The 20,453-nt window shown below is 49.3% G+C and overlaps 1 protein-coding gene across 1 annotated transcript in view; it reads right to left on the bottom strand.

Annotated features, from left to right (window-relative positions):
• Window positions 1–20,453, bottom strand: part of UROD (uroporphyrinogen decarboxylase) — a 268,002-nt gene that overhangs the window by 158,232 nt on the left and 89,317 nt on the right. Inside the window, exon 6 of the mRNA XM_069642357.1 lies at window positions 19,223–19,384. Coding sequence (XP_069498458.1) covers window positions 19,223–19,384 — 162 coding nt within the window. The remainder of the gene's footprint in view (window positions 1–19,222; window positions 19,385–20,453) is intronic.

The following is a 20,453-nucleotide window of genomic DNA, read 5'->3' as shown; positions in this document are numbered from 1 at the left end:
CAGCTATACTTGGGCCCCACTACATACCAGCATGTCAAGTGTGGGGATCGCCCTTACAAACTAAGGTGGCCAGACCACCTTACAATCTTCAACCGCCCAAGGGCGGCACCCACCCTAAACCACCTTGCTGCTGAGCTTGGCTGCGCAGCTGGGGCAGGGGCATCGAGTGAGGGCCCAGCCAAGACCTACACCTACTTGCTTCATCGCCCTCCCCCCGCCGGCATCCCTCTCCAGCTTCCAGACCTATGCCGACCAAATGCCAGCCAGATCTAAGAGCGCTACCCACAGGGGCACCATGGACAAGTTCGCCAAAACGGTCCCCCAGCTGAGTCAGACGAAGCGTCATCCTCGCCTGACCCGGGCCCTCACCGCGGTGTCACACCGCCTGATCTCACCACTTTAATGGAGTCCATGGCCAAAAAACGTAGCCGCTTTTCACGAAAAGCTCAATGACATCAATGCAAATGTTGCCTCACTTAAGACTCGAGTGGACCAGGCTGGATCCAGGATCACCGAGGCCGAGAATAGAATTTCGCTCAACGAAGATGGAATCCACATGCTCCGAGACACTGTGGCTTCCCTGTCGCGGGAAATGAAACATGTCAAGGCGAAATGCGACGATTTGGAGTCTCGCTCCCGCAGAAACAACTTGCGCATTCTCAGGGTTCCGAGGAAGCCCTTAAGGAGCGAACGGAGGATGCAGTTGAAAAACTACTTAAAGACCTGCTAGACAATCCTGATCTTTCACCGTATTTCACTGTGGAGCGAGCCCATCGGGCCCTATCGCTCGCCCTAGACCGGGCGACAGTCCCAAGCCCATTATCGCTAAGATACTAAATTATCGCGACAGGGACCGCATGCTACGCCTGTCCCGGGAGAAGGGAGATCTACAATTTGAGGCCCACACTATAAGAATATTCCCTGCCTTTTCAATAGCGGTGCAGCAGGAGAGGCACCAATTCCTCGGCGTGAAGAATCTGCTCAGGGAGCACAACATCCCCTACGCTATTCTGTTCCCGGCGAGGCCGAAAATTACCTACAATGGCAAGCTATATTTCTTCACAGTCCCGGACGAGGCGGTGAAATTCATCGTACTGCAGATACCGCTATAGGGCCCGAGGAACAACCCCCCCCACCGGTGACTGATCATGAACAGTACGGCCTGGAATGTTGCATCATGTCCACTGACCCTTATTTTGCGATGTGTTAATGGCAACCAGTCATCGTTCACTCTGCAGTTATGGCCTCCTATCACGTACAAAGGGTTGCGGGCTGGCTCCTAGACGAATTACACTCTCCCTACTCCTCTTAGTGCCTGGGGCCAGCCCTGCGGCCCCCTTTCTCCTACTTCGCTGCCTGTCCTGAGGGCGCCCTCTGGGTTCAGAGGCCGATCACAAGATCTGTCTACCGCAGTAACATTACTGGGAAGGCAATGCTGCCCCACATCATGCTTAAGCTGCCGGCCGCACGGCACTAGCGCTCTCCGCTGCAATTGCAACGTTTGTTTTCATTTGGTTACTCCTTATGTTTTGCCCCTGTTGGGCGGGAAAGTGGACTGTTCCACGATGGATCTGGCCCTTCGGCCCTCACATCTTGGTGGGATTCTGCCCGGTTGGAGGCTCTGGTGTTCTTGGGTGGGGGGGGCTGCACTAAATGTTGTAGTTGGGCAGTGAGGGTGGGGGGCGTAGTTGGGGTTGTGTTTAAAGTTAAAGGCATGGCAGAGAGATGCAGAACGTCAGCACACTACACCTATGCGGGTGGTGAACGCAGACTACGACATGTGAATGTACACTACTGCAGGGATGTCCCATAATGTGACACCATGGCTCTTAACATAATGACATGGAATGTCCGCGGACTGAGAAACTTCACCAAAGCCCGCAAGATAACTGCCTATGCCCAGAGGCATGGCATTAAGATTCTCCTTCAAGAAACTCAAGCCCTGGGGCGCTTGGCGACATACCTCGCCCCGACGTGGAGCAACAACAGGTACTACATGAAATACTCAACCCAGTCCAGGGGGTACTGACATTAATCCACAAATCAGTCCAGTTCTCATTGCGCACCAGCCATATTGACCCCGAGGGTAGATTCGTAATACTTCACTGCTTGCTCGCCAACATGGAATGCCATTATCAGCATACTTCTAAAGTACGTTGGTATTCCGGTCCTATGGGGGGGGTGATATGAATTTAATCCTAGATGGTGACCTAGACAGATCCTGTACCTCCCGCAGAGCCCCATCACGCGCGGCTCATAGGCTCCTGGCGCACATGAACACACTTGGTCTTACAGATGTATGGCGAGCTCTCAACCTACACTCTAGAGAGTACACTTTTTACTCATCGGTGCACGATAGCCATTCCAGGATAGATCTCTTTCTCATATCAGGCTGCATGGTGGGCAGGGTCACGGAGTCCAACATACTACCGCGCACACTATCGGATCACTCACCGATGACACTACGCATAACACTGGGACAGAACCGCCCCCCCGCTCCTCTTGGAGATTCAAGGCTGAGGCCGTACGGGACATAGTCTTCAAGGCGGATATCCTGGCTGATATTAACACCTTCTTTGACTGCAACAACAGGCGGGATACCTCTGACGGGGTGCGATGGGAGGCATTCAAGGTCTTCATTAGAGGGATGTGCATTTCTAGAGAAGCCGGGGTTCTCAAAAGTAGCCTGCAGCGGTCTGAGGCAAAACTAAAGGAACTTGAGAAAGAATATGCTGCTGCCCCTTCCCCGACCATACTGGCACAGATCAGAGCGGAATTGGAAGCATTTGAGTCCCACGCCCAAAGGGAGGTCCAGTATTATGCCCGTCCCGTAGGGGCCAGGAAATATGGAGAGGGTGACAGACCGAGGAGGACGCTGTCCAGGCTGGTCCGCACGGAGGGGGGCAAGACTCGCATTGACTGTCAAAAACGCAGATGGCACCCTCTGCTGGTCTGACCAGGACATTCTTGCGACGTTCACTGCGTTTTACACTCTATACGGCCCCCAGCAGGAACATAGTTTACAGGATACGGATGCCTTGCTGGACCAAATACCCATGACCCTCCTCTCCCGCACCACTAGCGACCAACTTGAAGCTCCATTCACCCTTGACGAGATAACCACAGTCATCTCGAACTGCCCGATGGACAAGGCTCCTGGCCCGGACGATCTCACCGCCGAGTTCTATCGAGAGCATGGAGCAATCCTGGCACCCAGACTCCTGGAGGTTTGGAATGAGGCACTAAGCCTACACACCCTGCCCCAATCCATGCGCTCATAACCATGCTTCCCAAACCTGGCAAACCGTTGGACGAATGCGGCTCTTACAGACCCCTCTCTCTGATCAACACCGACATGAAAATATTCGCCAAAATTAGCACCAACAGATTCCTCCCCATTATGACACACTTAGTCCATCCCGATCAAAGTGGTTTTGTGCCCGGCAGGTCCACAGCGCTCAATATCCGCCGCTTGTTTAACGTCCTGGCCAGAATTGACCCCAATGCAAACACAGTAGCGGTCACCCTTGATGCCCAGAAGGCATTCGATATGGTGTCGTGGCAATACATGTGGGCGGTACTCGATAAAATGGGAATTGGCCCTCGCATGATGTTGTGTATCAAGCTGCTCTACACAGACCCCATAGCAAGAGTCCTGTTCAACTCCAGGACCTCGGCCCCCCTCGCCCTCCACAGAGGTACCCGCCAGGGCTGCCCGTTCTCCCCAATACTTTTTGCACTTGCCATCGAACCCATGGCTGATAGCGTCAGGGACAAACACACGCGTAGGGGTATACGTCTGCGCGACGCCCTGGAGATCATCTCGCTGTATGCGGACGATATGCTACTTTATATCAGGGGCCCGTCCACCCACCTGGACCCGGTCATACGGGACATTACCAAAATTGGTACCTTTTCAGGCTTTTCCATTTACTATGCCAAATCTGACATTTTCCCACTCACACCGACCACAACACAGCCGTCATGCGAATTCCCCCTTCGCTGGTCACCAAAGGGCATCAGATACCTCGGGGTGCAAGTATCCCTCACCAAGTCTTCACTACTGGCCGACAATTACGGGGCTGTAGCGCAGCTTGCCGAAGCTAAGCTGTTAAGATGGCGTAACCTCCCGCTCTCCTTGTCAGGCAGGCTGGCTCTAATTAAAATAACTGTCACCAAATTGATCTACATCTTCGTCAATGTGCCGATCTGGCCTGGAAGGCGATACTTCAGAAATCTGCACTCAATTTTTGTGGCATTCCGGTGCGGTCCGGAAGAAGTGGCAGCATATGACCCGTCCATACGAGGAAGGGGGCTTCACCGCTCCTGACTTCGCAAAATACTGGACTGCTGCACAGGCCCAACACGCCACATACTGGTACATGTTCACTGACCCCCCACCCACATGTGAAGCTCGAGAGGCTAGCTAGAGATTGGGTTAACGCCCTCTCTCTTATACTCCACCACACATTTCACACTGAGGCCCAGACCGACCCCGTCGCGGCCACAATCATGGCGTGGAAACAAATACTACACTCACAACGCGACCTTCACCCGAATTATAAATGGTTGCCCATTTGGCAATTCCCAGGCCTCACCCCCACACATGATAAACTTCTAATGAAACATTGGGAAGACTTGGGATATCGGGCCTTGACCGATTTCTATCCCGATGGGAAGTTCATCACTCCGCAAACATGGCGTCAGGGCCACTCTGGCACTGCGCTAGAGCTACTGCAATATTTCAGGCTGAGAGCAGCGTTTCAAGCCTACTAGCCCTCATACCCTGATGAGCCCCCAGATGCACCGGAGATACACTATATATCTAACTCAGCCGGGGCTAGAGGGATCGTGTCTTCCCTATATAAAATGCAGATGACCAACCCCACAGAGTTGCCATGCGCGGCGCGCGAGCTATGGAGCGACGAATTGGGACATCCCATCTCTGACGCAATATGGAAGAAGATGTGCGTACACACCCGCGCCACTTCCTTTAATGCCAGATACAGATGCATACAATATAAGCTCCTAAAAAATATAAGCTCCTAAATCGCCTGTACTACACTCTGCACAGACTGGACAAGTTTACACGCAATCGGGCTCATCCTTGCCCTAGATGTAAATCTTTAGATGCGGATCATATGCACATGTTTTGGTCCTGTGATACATTGGGTCCATACTGGAAGGCCATAATAGACGCCCTCACTGAAATCACAGCGCTCCCCATCTCCCCGGAACCGTTAGCTGTACTGTTTGGCCACTGGAATAGCCCTGAATTGGGGAAAATGTCCAGGTTTCTGAATGTCGCTACCATAGTGGCCAAAAAATGCATATTGCAATGTTGGAAACGCCGTTACCCCCCTCATTCGAAATGTGGCCGAGGGCCCTTGCCACACCCTCCCGCAGTCCTCCCGTCCCAAGAATGTGTGGTCAGAATTTTGTACCTACCTGAACAACAAAGATGATCTAGAACTGTTGTCTCTCCCCCCCCACCCCCCTGGTGAGGTGAACAAGTCCTTCCCTGAGCCTTATGTCTGCTCGATTGGGCATCTGCCCCCGCTGTATCTACCATGCAATTTGTAGTCGCTCATGTACCTGCTACCATGTTCACCTTGTACATTTTGCTAATTGTCTGTTCTTTCGCTATGCCAATAAAGAAAGTTTAAAAAAAAGAAAAAGAAAATATAAATACTCAGCTCAGGGTTAGCAACTCGGCAGCCGCTGAGTGCCACTGCTTTCACACACGTTCAAGTGGCAACTGTTTATAACACACTCGATCCAGCCATTATCCGCCCCAAGGGCCAATAAGTACTCTTGGATAACAAGTTTCCAATCCAAGTTTGTACCCTTTGGTACAAAGTCACATCAATCGCAAAGAACCACAATTGAGCGGCCACTGGTGCAAATCACAAATTCGAAAAATCGCTCAGCCCCCACAGTCACTAAATTAAACTCTGTGCCACAGGAGAAAAGGGGGAGCACAATCCGTGCAGTCTGTTCAATCAGTAATGAAGTATACATACTATTCATTTAGCACTGTAAGAAAGGCATGGTATCAACAGTAGGACAGACACAAGTGACCACAGTTTAAGGGTGTTTATTGAACTTGCAAAAGGAGTGAGATAAACGCCCATGCAAGCTAGGACCATCAATAATAATAATGCAGTCCTAGTGAAGTCCTGTCAAATTAAAAGGGCCTATAGTAAAAAAAAAAAAACTTTTAAAAACAACAAAAAATATCTATTGCCAATCCTTAGCAATAATTTACAAATAATGTGAGGTGAGGTTCATGAAAAAGAAAGAAGTGTTCACAAATGATAAGTCAGGATATTCGGGCTGTTGGCCCGCCTTCCCCATGTTTTCAGCCAGGACAAGGTGGTTCACTCGAGTAAAGCACACACTCTAGCTTCTGCGGCACAAGGATACAGTTCCATTTCCACAGTTCAGGACCTTCGTGGCCAAGTCTCTTTACTTATTGCAAGTTTCTTGACTCGGAGGGACCGGTATACAAAACACGAAAATTTTCTTTTCCTTTGCAAGTATTCAATTTGGGCGTTTACACTGGATCCCCCTCAGCCGGGCAAAGATCCTTTTCTTTCACTCAATTAGTCTCCCTCAGCCGGTACCGGACCAATTGTGATGCATTTTAAACTATCAAAGACTTTTGAATGTGTACAGGGTTTAGCTTGACTCGTTGCATGATCACTTCAATTTCAATATTCCTTTTTCTCACAGTCAGCATCAGTTGGATACCTAACAGACATTTCGAATGAGCAACCACGTGGCTCCGGACCACTCTGTGCATGGTATCTTTTCTTGTCCTCCCAAAGTTCAATTATAAAGTTCAACTACTCCTTTGGTTTCCAATTATGTTTGCATCGCTCATCACAAACGCCTCACTCACTGTTCTCTTTATACAATGTTGCCGCTTGCAACCTTGTTTCAAAACACAAGCTGGTTTGGCATCATGTGCTCCGACTCACCGGCAGTGCTATCTTTTCTGACACCGCTTTATGATCGGAGCCAAGGACAGTACCACGGCAGCAATCGTTCCTCCCTGCCTTGGTTTATCGATGCGGGAGAGCCCTGTGTAACTCGGACACACTGTGCAGGTTTGATCTGCCTTAATTCCTGGTCTTTGGTTTCTTACTTTCCATGGCTCACAAAAATAACGGTCTTCAGAGGTCATGGGTACTTCCCTCCTTGCGACTCTCTGGTCTTGCCGTCTTTCTCCTTGTATTGAACTGCCACCTTGGAACTACTGTTTCTTCGTGTGTTTTGCCTCTCTCAGAGTGTGCTTTTGTGTTCCGCCTTTTATCCGTGTAGGGAAGTGTGATGGTGTAATAATCTGTAATTGTCTGGCCTTGCCTGACTATTGTGTTGGGACATGTCAGGTATACGGTTAGGTAAGTCAGTTGTCGCTCACAGTGGGCTGTCCATGAGAAAGTTTTTGTGTTGGAAAAGGGTCTGGGTTGAGTTCCTATGTATCCTACCTGGTAGCATGGGGAAAAGGTGTTATAGACAAGGGGATACCACGCCTCACCCCCTGCGTCCCACTTCCACTCACCGAAGACCCCTCTTCCAGGTGATCCTCCCGCACTGGTCCACACCCAGGAACTGGATCCAAAAGCGATGGCCGTGTCCTGGCCACCTGGATGACAGATCCCCGGGGACTAGAGGGTCAGACACCTTCAGGTTTCTAACACTTAACACTTAATGCTCCCAACAACTTCCAAGTCGAGTAAAATGAAGTAAAGCAGCAGTCAGGTCCTTCGTTGCTGTACCTGCAGACCACTGTGCGGACTGCCACACATTTCCGCCGCACTTAACACAATGTTGCTTCATTTGATGTCCTGTAGGAGAGGTTCAGGCGTTGGAAGTGAATAGGAAGATCTTCTACCCTAAGGTGGTGGCACTTAATATAGCCGAACGTACGAAAAGCAGGTCAGCAGGGATTACTTATCCATATTTTCTGAGCAAACCCAGGCTATGTGTAGCCCGATACAGTAAAGATTACGAGAAAGCGACTGAGCGGGTGAGACTACCGAGAGTGCATCATCAGTTAATTGCTCGAAGCAAACTATTTATTGAGGTAGGTTCCGCTACAAAAGTCAGGTGGGTCAGGAAGGTTGTGGACGGGACCAGAGCACTTTCTAAAAAGCATCCAAATTTTTCTAAAAAATGTGTCCTTCCTCTTTCCTGCGCGGGGCCCGGCACGCGGCCGTAACCCTGCCCACTTTGGCTCCGCCCCGCGCATCGCCCCTCAGTCCTTTTCTTTGCCAGGTCAGAGACCCATTACCAATAACAGAGGACTTATTAGAGGGGACGGTGGGCGGGCGTATGGAGGAAAGGGGACTATGGACTGGGAGTAAGGTGGTCACTACGGTGAGTAACCTGGTAATACTCCTACGTCCCGTCCCCTTTCCTCCATACTTGTGGGAGATTCCCAAGCACTCCTTACAGGAACTACGGGTGGATGGAAATACCCCTTACTGAAAAAGGTTCTTCAGCACAGCCTGACCAAACTGAGCATCAGCTCTAGAACTCATATCGAGGCAGTAATGCTTACAGAAAGCAGATGGAGAGGCCCAAGTAGCTGCCCTAGCGATGGACTCCCAGGGAACATACTTCTGAAAAGCAACCGCAGCTGCCTTGCCCCGCACCATGTGTGCATGAATACCTTTACTAGGTTTCAGCTTTTGGATAGTGAAAGACTCCATGATGCAGGCGGCAATCCACCTAAAAATAGTTGCCTTAGACGCCTGCTTGCCTTGAGGGTTGCCGAAAGTCAAAAAGTTGAGAAAAACTTCTAAGCTCGGAAGTCCTATCCAGGTAGAACTTAAGAGCTCTTCGGACATCAAGACAGTGTAGAACCCTCTCCGCCTCAGAGGCGGGGTTCGGAAAAAAGACCAGTAGGGAGATCGAGTGATTCAAATGGAATTCGGTCACTACCTTCGGCAGAAAAGCCGGATTAGTTCGAAGGACTACCTTGTCCTTGTGAAAGACCAAGAAAGGATGCTCCGCCGACAATGCCTGGAGCTCACTCACTCTCCCTGCCGATGTGACGGCGACCAAAAAGGACACTTTCCAAGACAAGTACTTGAGGTCCACAGTAGCCATTGGCTCAAAAGGTTTATGGCACAGCGCCGTCAGGACAACATTCAGGTCCCATGGCGGGTGCGGGTTACGAACTGGAGGGTAAAGGCATGTTAAACCAGCGAAAAGCCTCTTTACCACTGGGTTAGTCAGAGAAAACGAACACTGGTCCGTAGAAAAATAAGCTGAGACCGCTGAAAGGTAAGTCCTGCATGACAGAACATGAACCCCTGACTCTGCTAGGGAGGACACGAAGGACAACACCTTGTCAACCATGGCCCCCCCTTGGATCCAATTTCTTCTCTAGACACCAATGACAGAACCTGAGCCATTTACTCTTGTACTGAGATCTGGTCGAGGGTTTTCTGGCTCCCTGGATAATACGCATGTTATCCGCAGACAAATTCAGATGCTCCACAGACCTGAACTCAGGCACCATGCCGCCAAGCTGAGCGATTGTGGGGAGGGGTGCCACAGCTGCTGCTCCCCCTGGTGGAGAAGATCGGGAGTTACCGGTAACCTGATCGGCGGATAAACCGACAGGTGTTGGAGTTCTGAGAACCAAAACCTGGCCGGCCACCATGGGGCTATCCGTAGAAGAGAACAGTTCACCGAGTTCAACTTCCAAATTGCCCGGTGAACTAGAGGCAGAGGCGGGAAGGCGTAAGCTCTCATGTTGTGCCATGGAATCTCTAGAGCATCCCCCAGAGAGGAGGCTCCCAGCCCCCCTCTGGAGGCATACAGAGGAAGCTTCTTGTTCGCCGCCGTCGCGAAGAGGTCCACCGCCGGTGTGCCCCAACGCGAGAAAAACCATGAGAGGATCTCCACCTTCAACTCCCACTCGTAGCTGACCACTGTCCACCGGCTGAGGGCATCCGCGTGACATTCAGCTGGCCCGGGATGTGCACCGCAAGCAGCCAGACACCATGAAGCATGGCCCACTCCCATATCTGGATGGACAGATCAACCAAAGGTGCCCACACCGCAGGCAACGAAATATTGTGCGGAAGGGGCATCCGGGCGTTCCGGTCATAAACTGACCGATAAGGATGCGCACAAGGCCCAGAAGCCAGCCCTACACCTGATGCCGATGGTGCAGTTGTAGGGGTAGCATTCAAAATGGCCACTGCGGTCGTGGCGGGAACGGGCGCCATTTTGTCATCACCTGAGGGGAACTGCGGCACGTGAGGTGGTGAGGCAGGGGTCCCCGTCGATGGATCAGGGGTCTTAATTTTAGCCTCAACATAAGGAACCTTGGCAGAGCCGGTACTATGAGGCCTGGAATGTTTCTGCGACATACCAACCGCCAACTGAGCCTTCGAAGGAAGTACCTCGGCACTGCCGGTAAAAGAAGAACCTTGCTTCTTTGCCCCCTCAACAGATCTGGTCTCACCACAAGAGCGGGAATGGTGAGAAACCGCCTTCACCGACAGGGCCCTGCCCGGCCCCTCAGAACTGCTGGTAGCCTTAGCCTCTGTACGAGGGACCTCGGGCCTAGGCCCGGTAATAGCCTTATCGGCACGGGCCTCGAACATCAGTTCGGTAAACACAAGCCCAGCCAAGGCCTCGGGGCGCACCCCGGTCTTGTTTTTAAGGGAAGCCGAAAGAGAGGCCTCAGAGCAAGCTCCGGTACCCTGTGATTCAGCAGTACTGGGTCTACACACAGCCCCCACAGGAGGGGCCTCGGAAGTTACTCCGGTGTACACAGGCCCCTTACGGAGATACTCGGAGAAAACTCTGGTAGAATTATTAGGCCCGACAGGCACCTCAGAGCGAACCCTGGTGACAGAGCGATCAACGCCCCTCCCGGCTCGAGAGGAGCCCGGGAAGGTATCCCCCAGCCGGGGTGCTCTGAAAACTAAAGAACTTACCGGGAGTTTCTTCTTCTCGTCGATGAACGCCTGAAAATGAGATGGAGGAGCACGTCAGAACACCTCCTCCCACCGTTCCAACCGACGTTGAAGAGCCCGGACCGAAAGGGAGTCACAGTAAAAACAGGAGTCCCAGCGGTGTTCCGGACCCGAACACTCTAAACAAAGAGGATGGGGATCCGCCCTCGCGAAAACGACGATGACACGAAGAGCAGTCTGGAAAGTCTAATTTAAAAGGCATAGACTAGAAGACGAACGCTAGCGAGAACCAGAGAGGAAAACAGGGAAGAAAATCTTCTGAGGATGCAAGTGCGTCCGGCCCCGATCGAGCGGAGAAAAGGACTGAGGGGCGATGCGCAGGGCGGGGTTACGGCCGCGTGCCGGGCCCCGTGCAGGAAAGAGAGGAAGGACACATTTTTGGAAAAATGTGGATGCTTTTTACAAAGTGCTCCGGTCCCATCCCACAGGACGGAGAGATGTCCCACAAGTATGGAGGAAAGGGGACAGGACGTAGGAGTATGACGATTACCCAGGCTTACAGCACAAAGAGTCTTAACTTGGATGCAAGCATTATCCCACCCAAGATTTGCATTTTGACAATCTCTTTGTGCTGTCTTGGTGATGGTTGTGAAGCTGGCGTATCCCCGTCCCTTAAAATGTTGTTTCTTAATTAGCAGGTGACTAGCATAAGAGTGGATGAGTTAGTCGACGAAAGTGGTGGGAAATTGCAAAGGAGGGTCATTCAGTTTTCACAATGGTTGTTCGTGGAGTTGCATAAGGTGTAGAGCCGTTGCTCGCGATGAGGACCTTGTGGGACCATGTGTTTCTAGTGGATTGGCGATAGATTCGAGTCATCAAATGAAAGAGTAAGGGACCCAGGCAGGGCATGACTCATGAGAGAAGCTGGGTCAGGATTGAAGGATTGAAAAGTTGGATAAAACTAACACAGTGGACTTATGAGAATTGGTAGTCTCTTATGTTGAAGGTTTTGTTGTATGGAAGTTTGCTTAATGCTTGCCATTGTGTCTTTAATAGAATCAGGACTCCCAGTGCTGTAAGCCTGGGTAATCTTCACTGGTGGCTATGGAAGAGATTATAGTGTTCAGAGTAACCTATTAGTTGGCTCACAAGATCTCTCTCCTATCTTACCTAGAAGATATTGGTAATAGGTCAATAGTTGGTCAAGATGTTTTGTTCAGTGATGTTTTTAAAACAAAATTATTTAAAGGAGAGGTGCGATTGGGGAGCCTTTCCAAGAAGTGGAAGGGATCATGTAGTGAGGGTGAGAGTAATGAGAGTGCGCAATTGATAGGGCAAGAGTGGAAAGTTGCTTGATAGTTGATAAGGAGATGCCTCTTCCAAAGAAGTTTTCAATTTATTGGCTATTTTACAATAATAGGAGTCACTAGACCGAAGGTGGCACGGGCAGCGTATATCCTGAAGTAAGGAAAGATGGTAAAAGTGTTTTTAATGTTTTTCATCATTTCAATGATAAACAGAGATAAATGTTCAATGAAGGAGTAGAGCAGTGGAGCACTGGAGATGTGCTCTCGGTCAATTGGTAATTCTGTTAACGTTGGCTGCTGAATTAGTAGAATGCGAAATTCAGTCATGTAACAAGACATTTGTTTATGAAGATCGGGGCATATACCTTTTTGGTGGAGCAGGTGCTGCACTGTATGTTCAAAATCTTCAGGTTTACTCTTTTTGTAAAGCCAAATTAGTGTCAACCCAGTAGTTCACTCTGGTTTGTGGCTTGCGATTTTCTGCAACATGGGGGTTCCTGTCAGTTCATCCCATATAGAGAAGAGGAAGGTGCTTGGGTCAGTCTGACTGTTTCGCTGCCCAATCGTTTGAGGCAGAAGAAGGAGGTGAATCTGGATAAAAGCCATATCTGGGATAAGCAATGGAGAACAGGCTTTGGTAGAGTGGTTATGAATAGAATTGTCTCACCAAGAGGGTAGCTTTATAGTGGTCAGGTTTAAGTGCGAGGAGGAGAAAACGGCATCCAAAGCATGATCACCAGCGTAAGTGCTCCAGCTTGCCATACCTTCAATGCAGGGGCTTGCCAAAGGGGTGCAAGTCAAGAGCACTCTTAGAAGATAGGTCTACCAGACACTGAAATCACGTAAAGAACTGACGGACGATTGAATGGATGAAATGAAATCACCCCACTCCAGTAAGGAGGAAGAGGCATTTGCAGGTGATCTATAGCTCATTTATGAGATGCATCAGTTTGGCCATGTACAAGGTCTCAAACTGGAGGTAAATGGTTCCAAAGACAACTCCTCCTTGTCCTTTGCAGGTACAGTTTGCATTAAACAAATCAGCCTGGGGTGCATTGTCAGTGAGCCCAGAATAATGCTCCATCCAACCCACTGGGCCCAATGTTCAGATGCAGCAGTTTTCAGGTCTGTTTGGGATCATTTAGTCCAAGGGCAAGCTCCCCCGAGCCAAAGCAAACAGGACAACCAAGGCCAGGAACCAAGACGACACACTTGCAATCCCCTTTCTGCCATAAGGTGGAAGAGTAAATGTATAAATCCATTATTATGGCCCACGATGTGATATGCCAAATTTGTCATGCTGTGCCATTATGATGTTCATAAAGTTTGTGACCGCATGGAATGCCTGCGCTGTCCTGCATGGTTTGTGACTTTCTGCAATGATTGATACCTTATTCTGTGGCTTACAACCGACTCTCAACCTCATACCTGAACCAACATCCAATACTAGCACCCACCACTTGCCTCATGCCCCTCAAACCTTCAAATATATCAATTTCCTTCAGATACTCTATGCCTTGATCTGATCTCAATAACCTTAACTATACACAGGGACAAAAACATTTACACTGACCTGCATGAGCATAGCCCATGGTAATATTGTCATCTCAGGACACCTGCCAGCATCAAGCTACCCGACAGCCAGTCAGATAGCTCAGCGGGTTGAGTGCTCGTGGCTGCGATCTGAGCGTGATCTGCAGGTCGCGGGTTCGAATCCCGGCAAGGCCAACTCAGCCTTTCATCCTTCCGAGGTCGATAAATGAGTATGAATTTTTGTTGGGTTATATTTTATGCAAATATATATGTGCTTTGTAAAGCGCTCTGGATTAAGGCGCTATATGAATAAACACATTATTATTAACCGTGAGAGATCATTCTCCAATACATATGTATTTTCCAGGTTTAACACTTAGTCCCATACTTGCAGCAGCACACTCATTCTCTGACCTGGCTCTCATCGCAGTTTTAGCAAAAGTAACCATTTTCTCCTTCATTACCACAAGATCGACCCTTGCTTCTACCAGAGGACCCGAAGTAACATACAATGACTAAAGGCATGCTATAGAAAACCCAAGAACATAACCAACACAATCTTGTTTCCCCAACAGATGCTTCACTCACTTCATTCACGTCCCTCAGCATTTTTACACCTTCATCCTCACGCCACCCACAGTGCCACCTTCCCCCCCATTCCATACATCTCAAAATCATACTACACAAACATCTCAACAAGGAATCTCGTCCCTTTATCACACAGCCTCTCAGAACAGACCGGGCCTTCACACCCACTAACCTCTTTGCATCATCCATCACTCAAAGCACTTACCTAACCTCTTGCACCCCCCCGCACCCTGTAGCTCCTCTGCCATTAAAAACGCATACCCCAAGAAACATATGCGCAACCTGCATGAAGGATGCCATTTCGGAAGAATCCACCCCACTTGTGAAAGACGGCACAAGCTACCCACCACCATGGCTGTAACATCCCCCCCCCCACTCGCCCACCCAGTCTATATTCTCTGCCCCATAACTAAATTAGGTGGCTCTGACTAATCCTACTCCTTGTCTGACACCATTATTTGTGAATTATACAGATTCAGCTATCCCTCTGCAAATACCTCCCCTCTCGAGCTCTTCACTCATCTACCTCCAACTCCCCCAGGGTCAGTCGTTTTTCAAAGAAACGAGCTGGAGGTAGATCTCAGTCTTCGGCTGGGGCCTCCCTCTGAAACAGCCTCCCTGCCACTCTAAAACTTGAGGAGAACCATCTCCGGTTCCGGAAGCTCCTCCTCTTTGCTTCCACCTTCGCTCTCCCTCTCCCCTGCTGAACTGCTCTCTTGGCACCATGCACCTGGCCACAACCTCTGTCCCCTGGGTCCAGGTACCTGCTCACCCTGCCACCCTCCTGCACTGCCTCCTGGCCACCCCTAGCACTGGGGATCTGTATCTGTACCCATACAGATCCCCACACCCCCCCCCCATTTTCTTTTTTTCTGCACTTTTCAGACTTACCCAGTCTGCTGCCTTAAACACAGCACTTTCTGGCTGTACTACCAGTGTTTATTGCCTCTATTATCTATTTATTTATATTTATTATTATTTATATGTTCGTCTCTGCTCCGCACTTTCCACTCTCCCCCTTCCATGTTCTTTTCCGCTTTCCCTTTCCTATAAACTTGCGCATTCTCAATGTCACTGGGCCTAGTAAGATCGTTTTCTCCCCTGTTCCCGTGCCTTGTCGCACTCTGAAACACTTGTTTACGAGCGCGATATACATAAATTATCATATCATACCATGTACACACGTCACCTTCTAAACCCCAGACTGGTAGGAGACTGAATTTATATTGCCTTTGAATCCCATGTCAAATGCTTCCCCACATTAACACAACCCAAACAGGAATGAGATATGGCAGACCACTAGTTTTCCACCACTCACGTAACAATCTTCTGTCTTAAATCCTCAAATATACACTATGGCCTCGCACCACAAGGATGAGGTTGTCATCCATGCAAAGAGTTGTTCAAATGGCAGACAAATACAAACCCCACTGGATGTAATAAGGGGTGTCTTGCTCCTCACATCGTATGCCTGGGAAATGCAAGAAATGATACATCTCACAACAGTAGCTTTAGCCGCTCGTTTCCCCGGATGTATCCCACGAAAAGGTGGCTCAGTCTGCACTAGTAATGATTGTGGCCTATGGAGAACCGCAGGTAACAGCGGGTAAGCGGTCAAATGCGAAGGTGTAAATATGCATCTTTCAGGTCCATAGCTACCAGCCAGTTGCCTGGATGAAGGGACGATTCGTTGTGAGCGAGCGTAACCATCTTGAACATTTTATGGGGTAAGAAAAGAATGAATGGTGTACAGTCTAGTACCATCTTCAGGCCAGCCCTGTTTTTCTTCAGAACGGTGAAGAACCTTGAATAAAAACCCCAACCTTCTTCCGAATGAGGCACTTTTTCTGTTGCCTCAATGAGTAACAGTTTGGATATGTCCTAGGGAGAAGGAGTCAGAGGGCCTCATTACACGGTAGGCGGTGGACCAAGGTGCTATTAGCACCTTGGTCCATGCCGGTAAAATACCGGCACCGCCTTGGAGGAAAGGGTTGGCGGGGCAGTAATTCCCCCTTCCCCCATTGCCCTTCCCCATTCCCATTTTTGCCCCATAGGGCATAATGGGAATGGGGAAGGTGCTAATTACGGTACCGCAAATTGCGGTACCGTAATTAGCACCCTGGTCCCTTTGTGGGTTGGTTTTTAACGCCTGCTAAAAAGCAGGCGTTAAAGTACCCACCCGCAAAGGGACCTCGTAGTAAGGCGGTAAGGGTTAACAGGCACCGGTACCATTACCGGTGACCGTTAACCCTTACCGCCTTCCGTGTAATGAGGCCCAGAGTCTCTTAGGAAGGGGGCGGGGTGATGAGTATTGGGGGGGTGGTGGAGGGAGGGAGGTGACTGCCCCCGTGGACCACTGTCAGGGACCAACTGTGATAGGTTATGGTCCTGTCCTAGGCAAGATGAAGGTACACTCGTCCACCAACTAATGAGCTGTGGATCTGCATTTAGACTGCTTTGACTCTGGAGTAGGGAGGGATGGAGAAGAACCCCTTGGGAGCCGGGCGTGCAGGCTACTTTCATGGGGTCCACGGAGATCTGTCTGGTCTACTCTGGCAAGCCTCTAAAACCTCCTGAACACTTGGCAGTGAATGACTTTCAGAAGGCCCAAAAACCCTTTCACACCATTTCTTTTTATTCAGGTCTTAGTCTCTATCCGGGCTGAAAAGTCCCCCATGCATCAAAATTTAGATCCAGGATTCGCTATTGCGTGACTAGACCTGAGCAGCGCTTCCGCATAAACGACGCACCTATGGCCATACCCCTAACCCATGTGTCCAGGTTTTGGTAGGAGGCCTTCATGAGGTCCTGCGCTACTTGGCGAGCAACTGCCAGGCCGCAACGCAACCCTGTTTTAAGAAGGGAGGAGCAAGTCATAGTCGCCCAGCTCTTTCCAGAACTCACGGTTGGCCACTGCCAATACTGCCTCAGCACTAGCCTGCCTAAAGCTCAGGTTGAAGTTCAGGAAAATATGCTTTGCTGCACAGTCTAGGAGACAGTCTTCAAGCCCCAGACAGTTCTGCAAAGAGGGAGAAGACGATGTAGGACACGACCAAAGAGAAAAGAGACCACCACCATAGTGGAGAGTGGCTCAACACGCAGTTTTTCAGCTGGAAGGGATCTGTACCTCTTGGCCACCCTTTTTGTGACTGGCTGAATGGATGCTGGTTACTGGCAATTTGGTATGGCTTCCCTGACCACGTCAGGTTGCAAATATATGCCAGACCTTTTCCGTGGCTTCCCCCGAGAGGACCGAGAGGATCCCTTGGTCCGTCTGTGGATTTTCTGGACCTGGAATCCCCAGGGATGCCATAAGCCCTTGTACCCAGTTGTGGAATGCTTTATCAGATATGGGCACTTCCTCATTCCTTTCGGACACACCTCTAGGGGACCAGGGTGATACTTCCTCGCAGGGTGTAACAAAGCCTTTGCATGGGACGCTGATAATTTTCTCGCTTCCATGTTATCTTCTTCCATGTCTGCGACATTTCTGAAGGGCAAATAAAAACCCTGGCCAGCATTTGGCCAATAAATAATCTGGCACATGGGGAGAGAACATGAGTTTGTGTCCCAACTGCCCCCACCCTCCGTCCGGTGCAGGAATTGCTCTGGATTACTCCTGGGTAGGCCACCCAGACCAGGCAGAGTAGGCCCCCCCCCCACATCAATGGAATGCATACATCACCATTACACCTGAACGTGCCCAGCCAACCTGCTGACAGCAAGTAGCTCATTTTGGTAGCTCTGCCAAAACGTATACAGAATGAATACGGCGACAGGTACTTGTTGAATATGGTTGGTTTAGTCCAGGCAGTTTCGTAATTGCGCTAATTCCACTGTGCTCCAACCTTCATCCCAAAATATGTAATTATGCTGAAGTAGCTGAATGCAGTTGAACAAATTAAAGTTGGTCATACTGTCAGGCGGACAGCATAGTCGTTCAAGCAGGGTTTTATAGGTCACACATTACATTAAAAACAATAAAAGCTTCCCCTCCTCATGACAAGGCGATTATAATGCATGCCATGCTATACAGGCGTTTGTTTTAAAGAAGTGCCCCGAATTGAAAATGTAAAGCTTACTGTGGAGTACTTAAATGTGGTGGACCCCCGGTATGTGGAAAAATGCACTGAAGACTTGTGGTCTTGTGTGGAGAGTATCCACCCGCATTGTTCGTTTTGTTTGTTTTATTACTTGTATTGCGCACCAGACCCAGGGGTAACCGGGCGCATTGCATATGACAACTTACAGCTTAGTTACAGAAACACAAGGGCAAATATGGAGACAAAAATATATACAAAGGCAAAAATAATGGTACAAGTATTTACAGTCCTACTCAGACAGGCGGTAAATGCTGAGAGGTAGGTATGTGCAAAAATACAAACAGTGGATGGACATGCAGAATAGGGGCAGTTAGTAGTCTATTGTTTGTCCGCGTCTTTGATCCACCTTGTAAGGTTATGTCGGAAAGTGGGGTATGGTTGATATGTCCGCAAGGTGGTTGGAAGGGAGTTCCATAGTTGGGCTGCTTTGACCTGGAAGCTACATCCACCAACTCTGGACAATTTAAATCTGGGTGTTACATGATGTACCCAGTAGATGCAGGATTTTTTAGAACCAGTTCCAGAGAGTGCCTTAGCCAAATCTGAAGGCAGCTTATGCATCCCTCAAAGTATTGCTTGGCCTTCCATTAGATTTTACACAACAAAAGTAAAAATGCCTTTAGATAAAGCGGTCAGGATGCCATCATGTTTTCCATGGTGGTCAAGTTTGACGCTAAACTTTGCTTAGGTAAAGATTAGACTCTCAGGCGCTGTCCCCTCCACATATCGAAACTTGGGCACCTACCTGCGCACCAGCTGCCACCTGTCCCACCAGATACTCCACAATGATGTCGGTCAGTAACGATAGGAGACTGTGGCTGGCTTCTGGGTACTGGTAAAGCCAGCGCTTTGCTTTAGACATGGTGTTGGAACCTCCACCTTCAATCATGTAGGTCATTAGGGTCCACTGGTGAAGAAGAAGAAATGGGGCATTAGAAAGAGTAGCAGATCAATTCCTCCACCCAACATCACCCCTTTGAACATGTAATCAAAACCTACCTGGCAGGTGTATTCAGCACTTGTAAGCACATGGTACAGACCCAAATGTAAAGAATAAGCCTGTTTAGCCATTGCCAAAAATGTTCCTATTATGTTGTGCTCTGTATTTAGTCATTAAAATAATTGTAATGCATCATGCTGCACCGTCCCACCTATTAATAGTCTGTAGTACTGAACCATGGCCACCTAGTAATCAACCACTTGTGGCTTAATCATTACTGTATTCCTTGTGCTTCGTAACAAATACTGTGATCTTGCGGGACTCAACATTCTAATTCCGTTTCAATGGCCTAGGTCTATATTATGGACCTATTTTCATATGGAGGGTCTTCTTCAGAACTCATTTCCCGTCATACCATTTCTGGAATGGTTTTTCAGATCTGCGATTAAGGGACTAGCGTGCTCTTCGGGTGTGGGGTGGATTGGGGGGGGGGACTCCTCAGACACATATAGAAAGGATGGCTCCTATGGGATGCTCTACAAATCATTAAAATGGTACCACAGAGCTGCAGCTGGAGAGTTTTCCTCTACTTTACCGTCAAACAATGGAGTATTATCTGTGGAAAGAGTTACTGCTGGTGGTAAATACGCCAAATTCTCAAATGTCTCCAGCAAAGGGGTTCAATACTGCCATTTAACCAGTGGATTTACCGCAATTGAGATTAGTGAAAACAGTAAACCAGTTTGGCGGTAAAATACTGCCAAGCTTGTCCTGAGGCCCAGAGTTTCCCCCTCTCCTCACCCACAGCACCCTAAAAAGGAAAAGATTCCAGGCAAAGAAAATTGATGTATCCCCTGCTGTGACATCATAGCAGTTGATTAGGACTTCCATAATCCCCTACTAGAGGGTCACAGCAGGCAGGAGGATATAGCATTTGCACAAAGTACAATTGCAGAGGGGAAAGACGATATGCGGAATGAGCCATAAATAACAGCACTAAACGTCTTCCCCGCAAATCAGGCCAAATACACCAAGA

Source organism: Ambystoma mexicanum, chromosome 1q (assembly GCF_040938575.1).
Source record: "Ambystoma mexicanum isolate Mex_15411 chromosome 1q, UKY_AmexF1_1, whole genome shotgun sequence".
Lineage (NCBI taxonomy): Eukaryota > Metazoa > Chordata > Amphibia > Caudata > Ambystomatidae > Ambystoma > Ambystoma mexicanum.
This window is presented reverse-complemented; position numbering and strand designations above follow the sequence as displayed.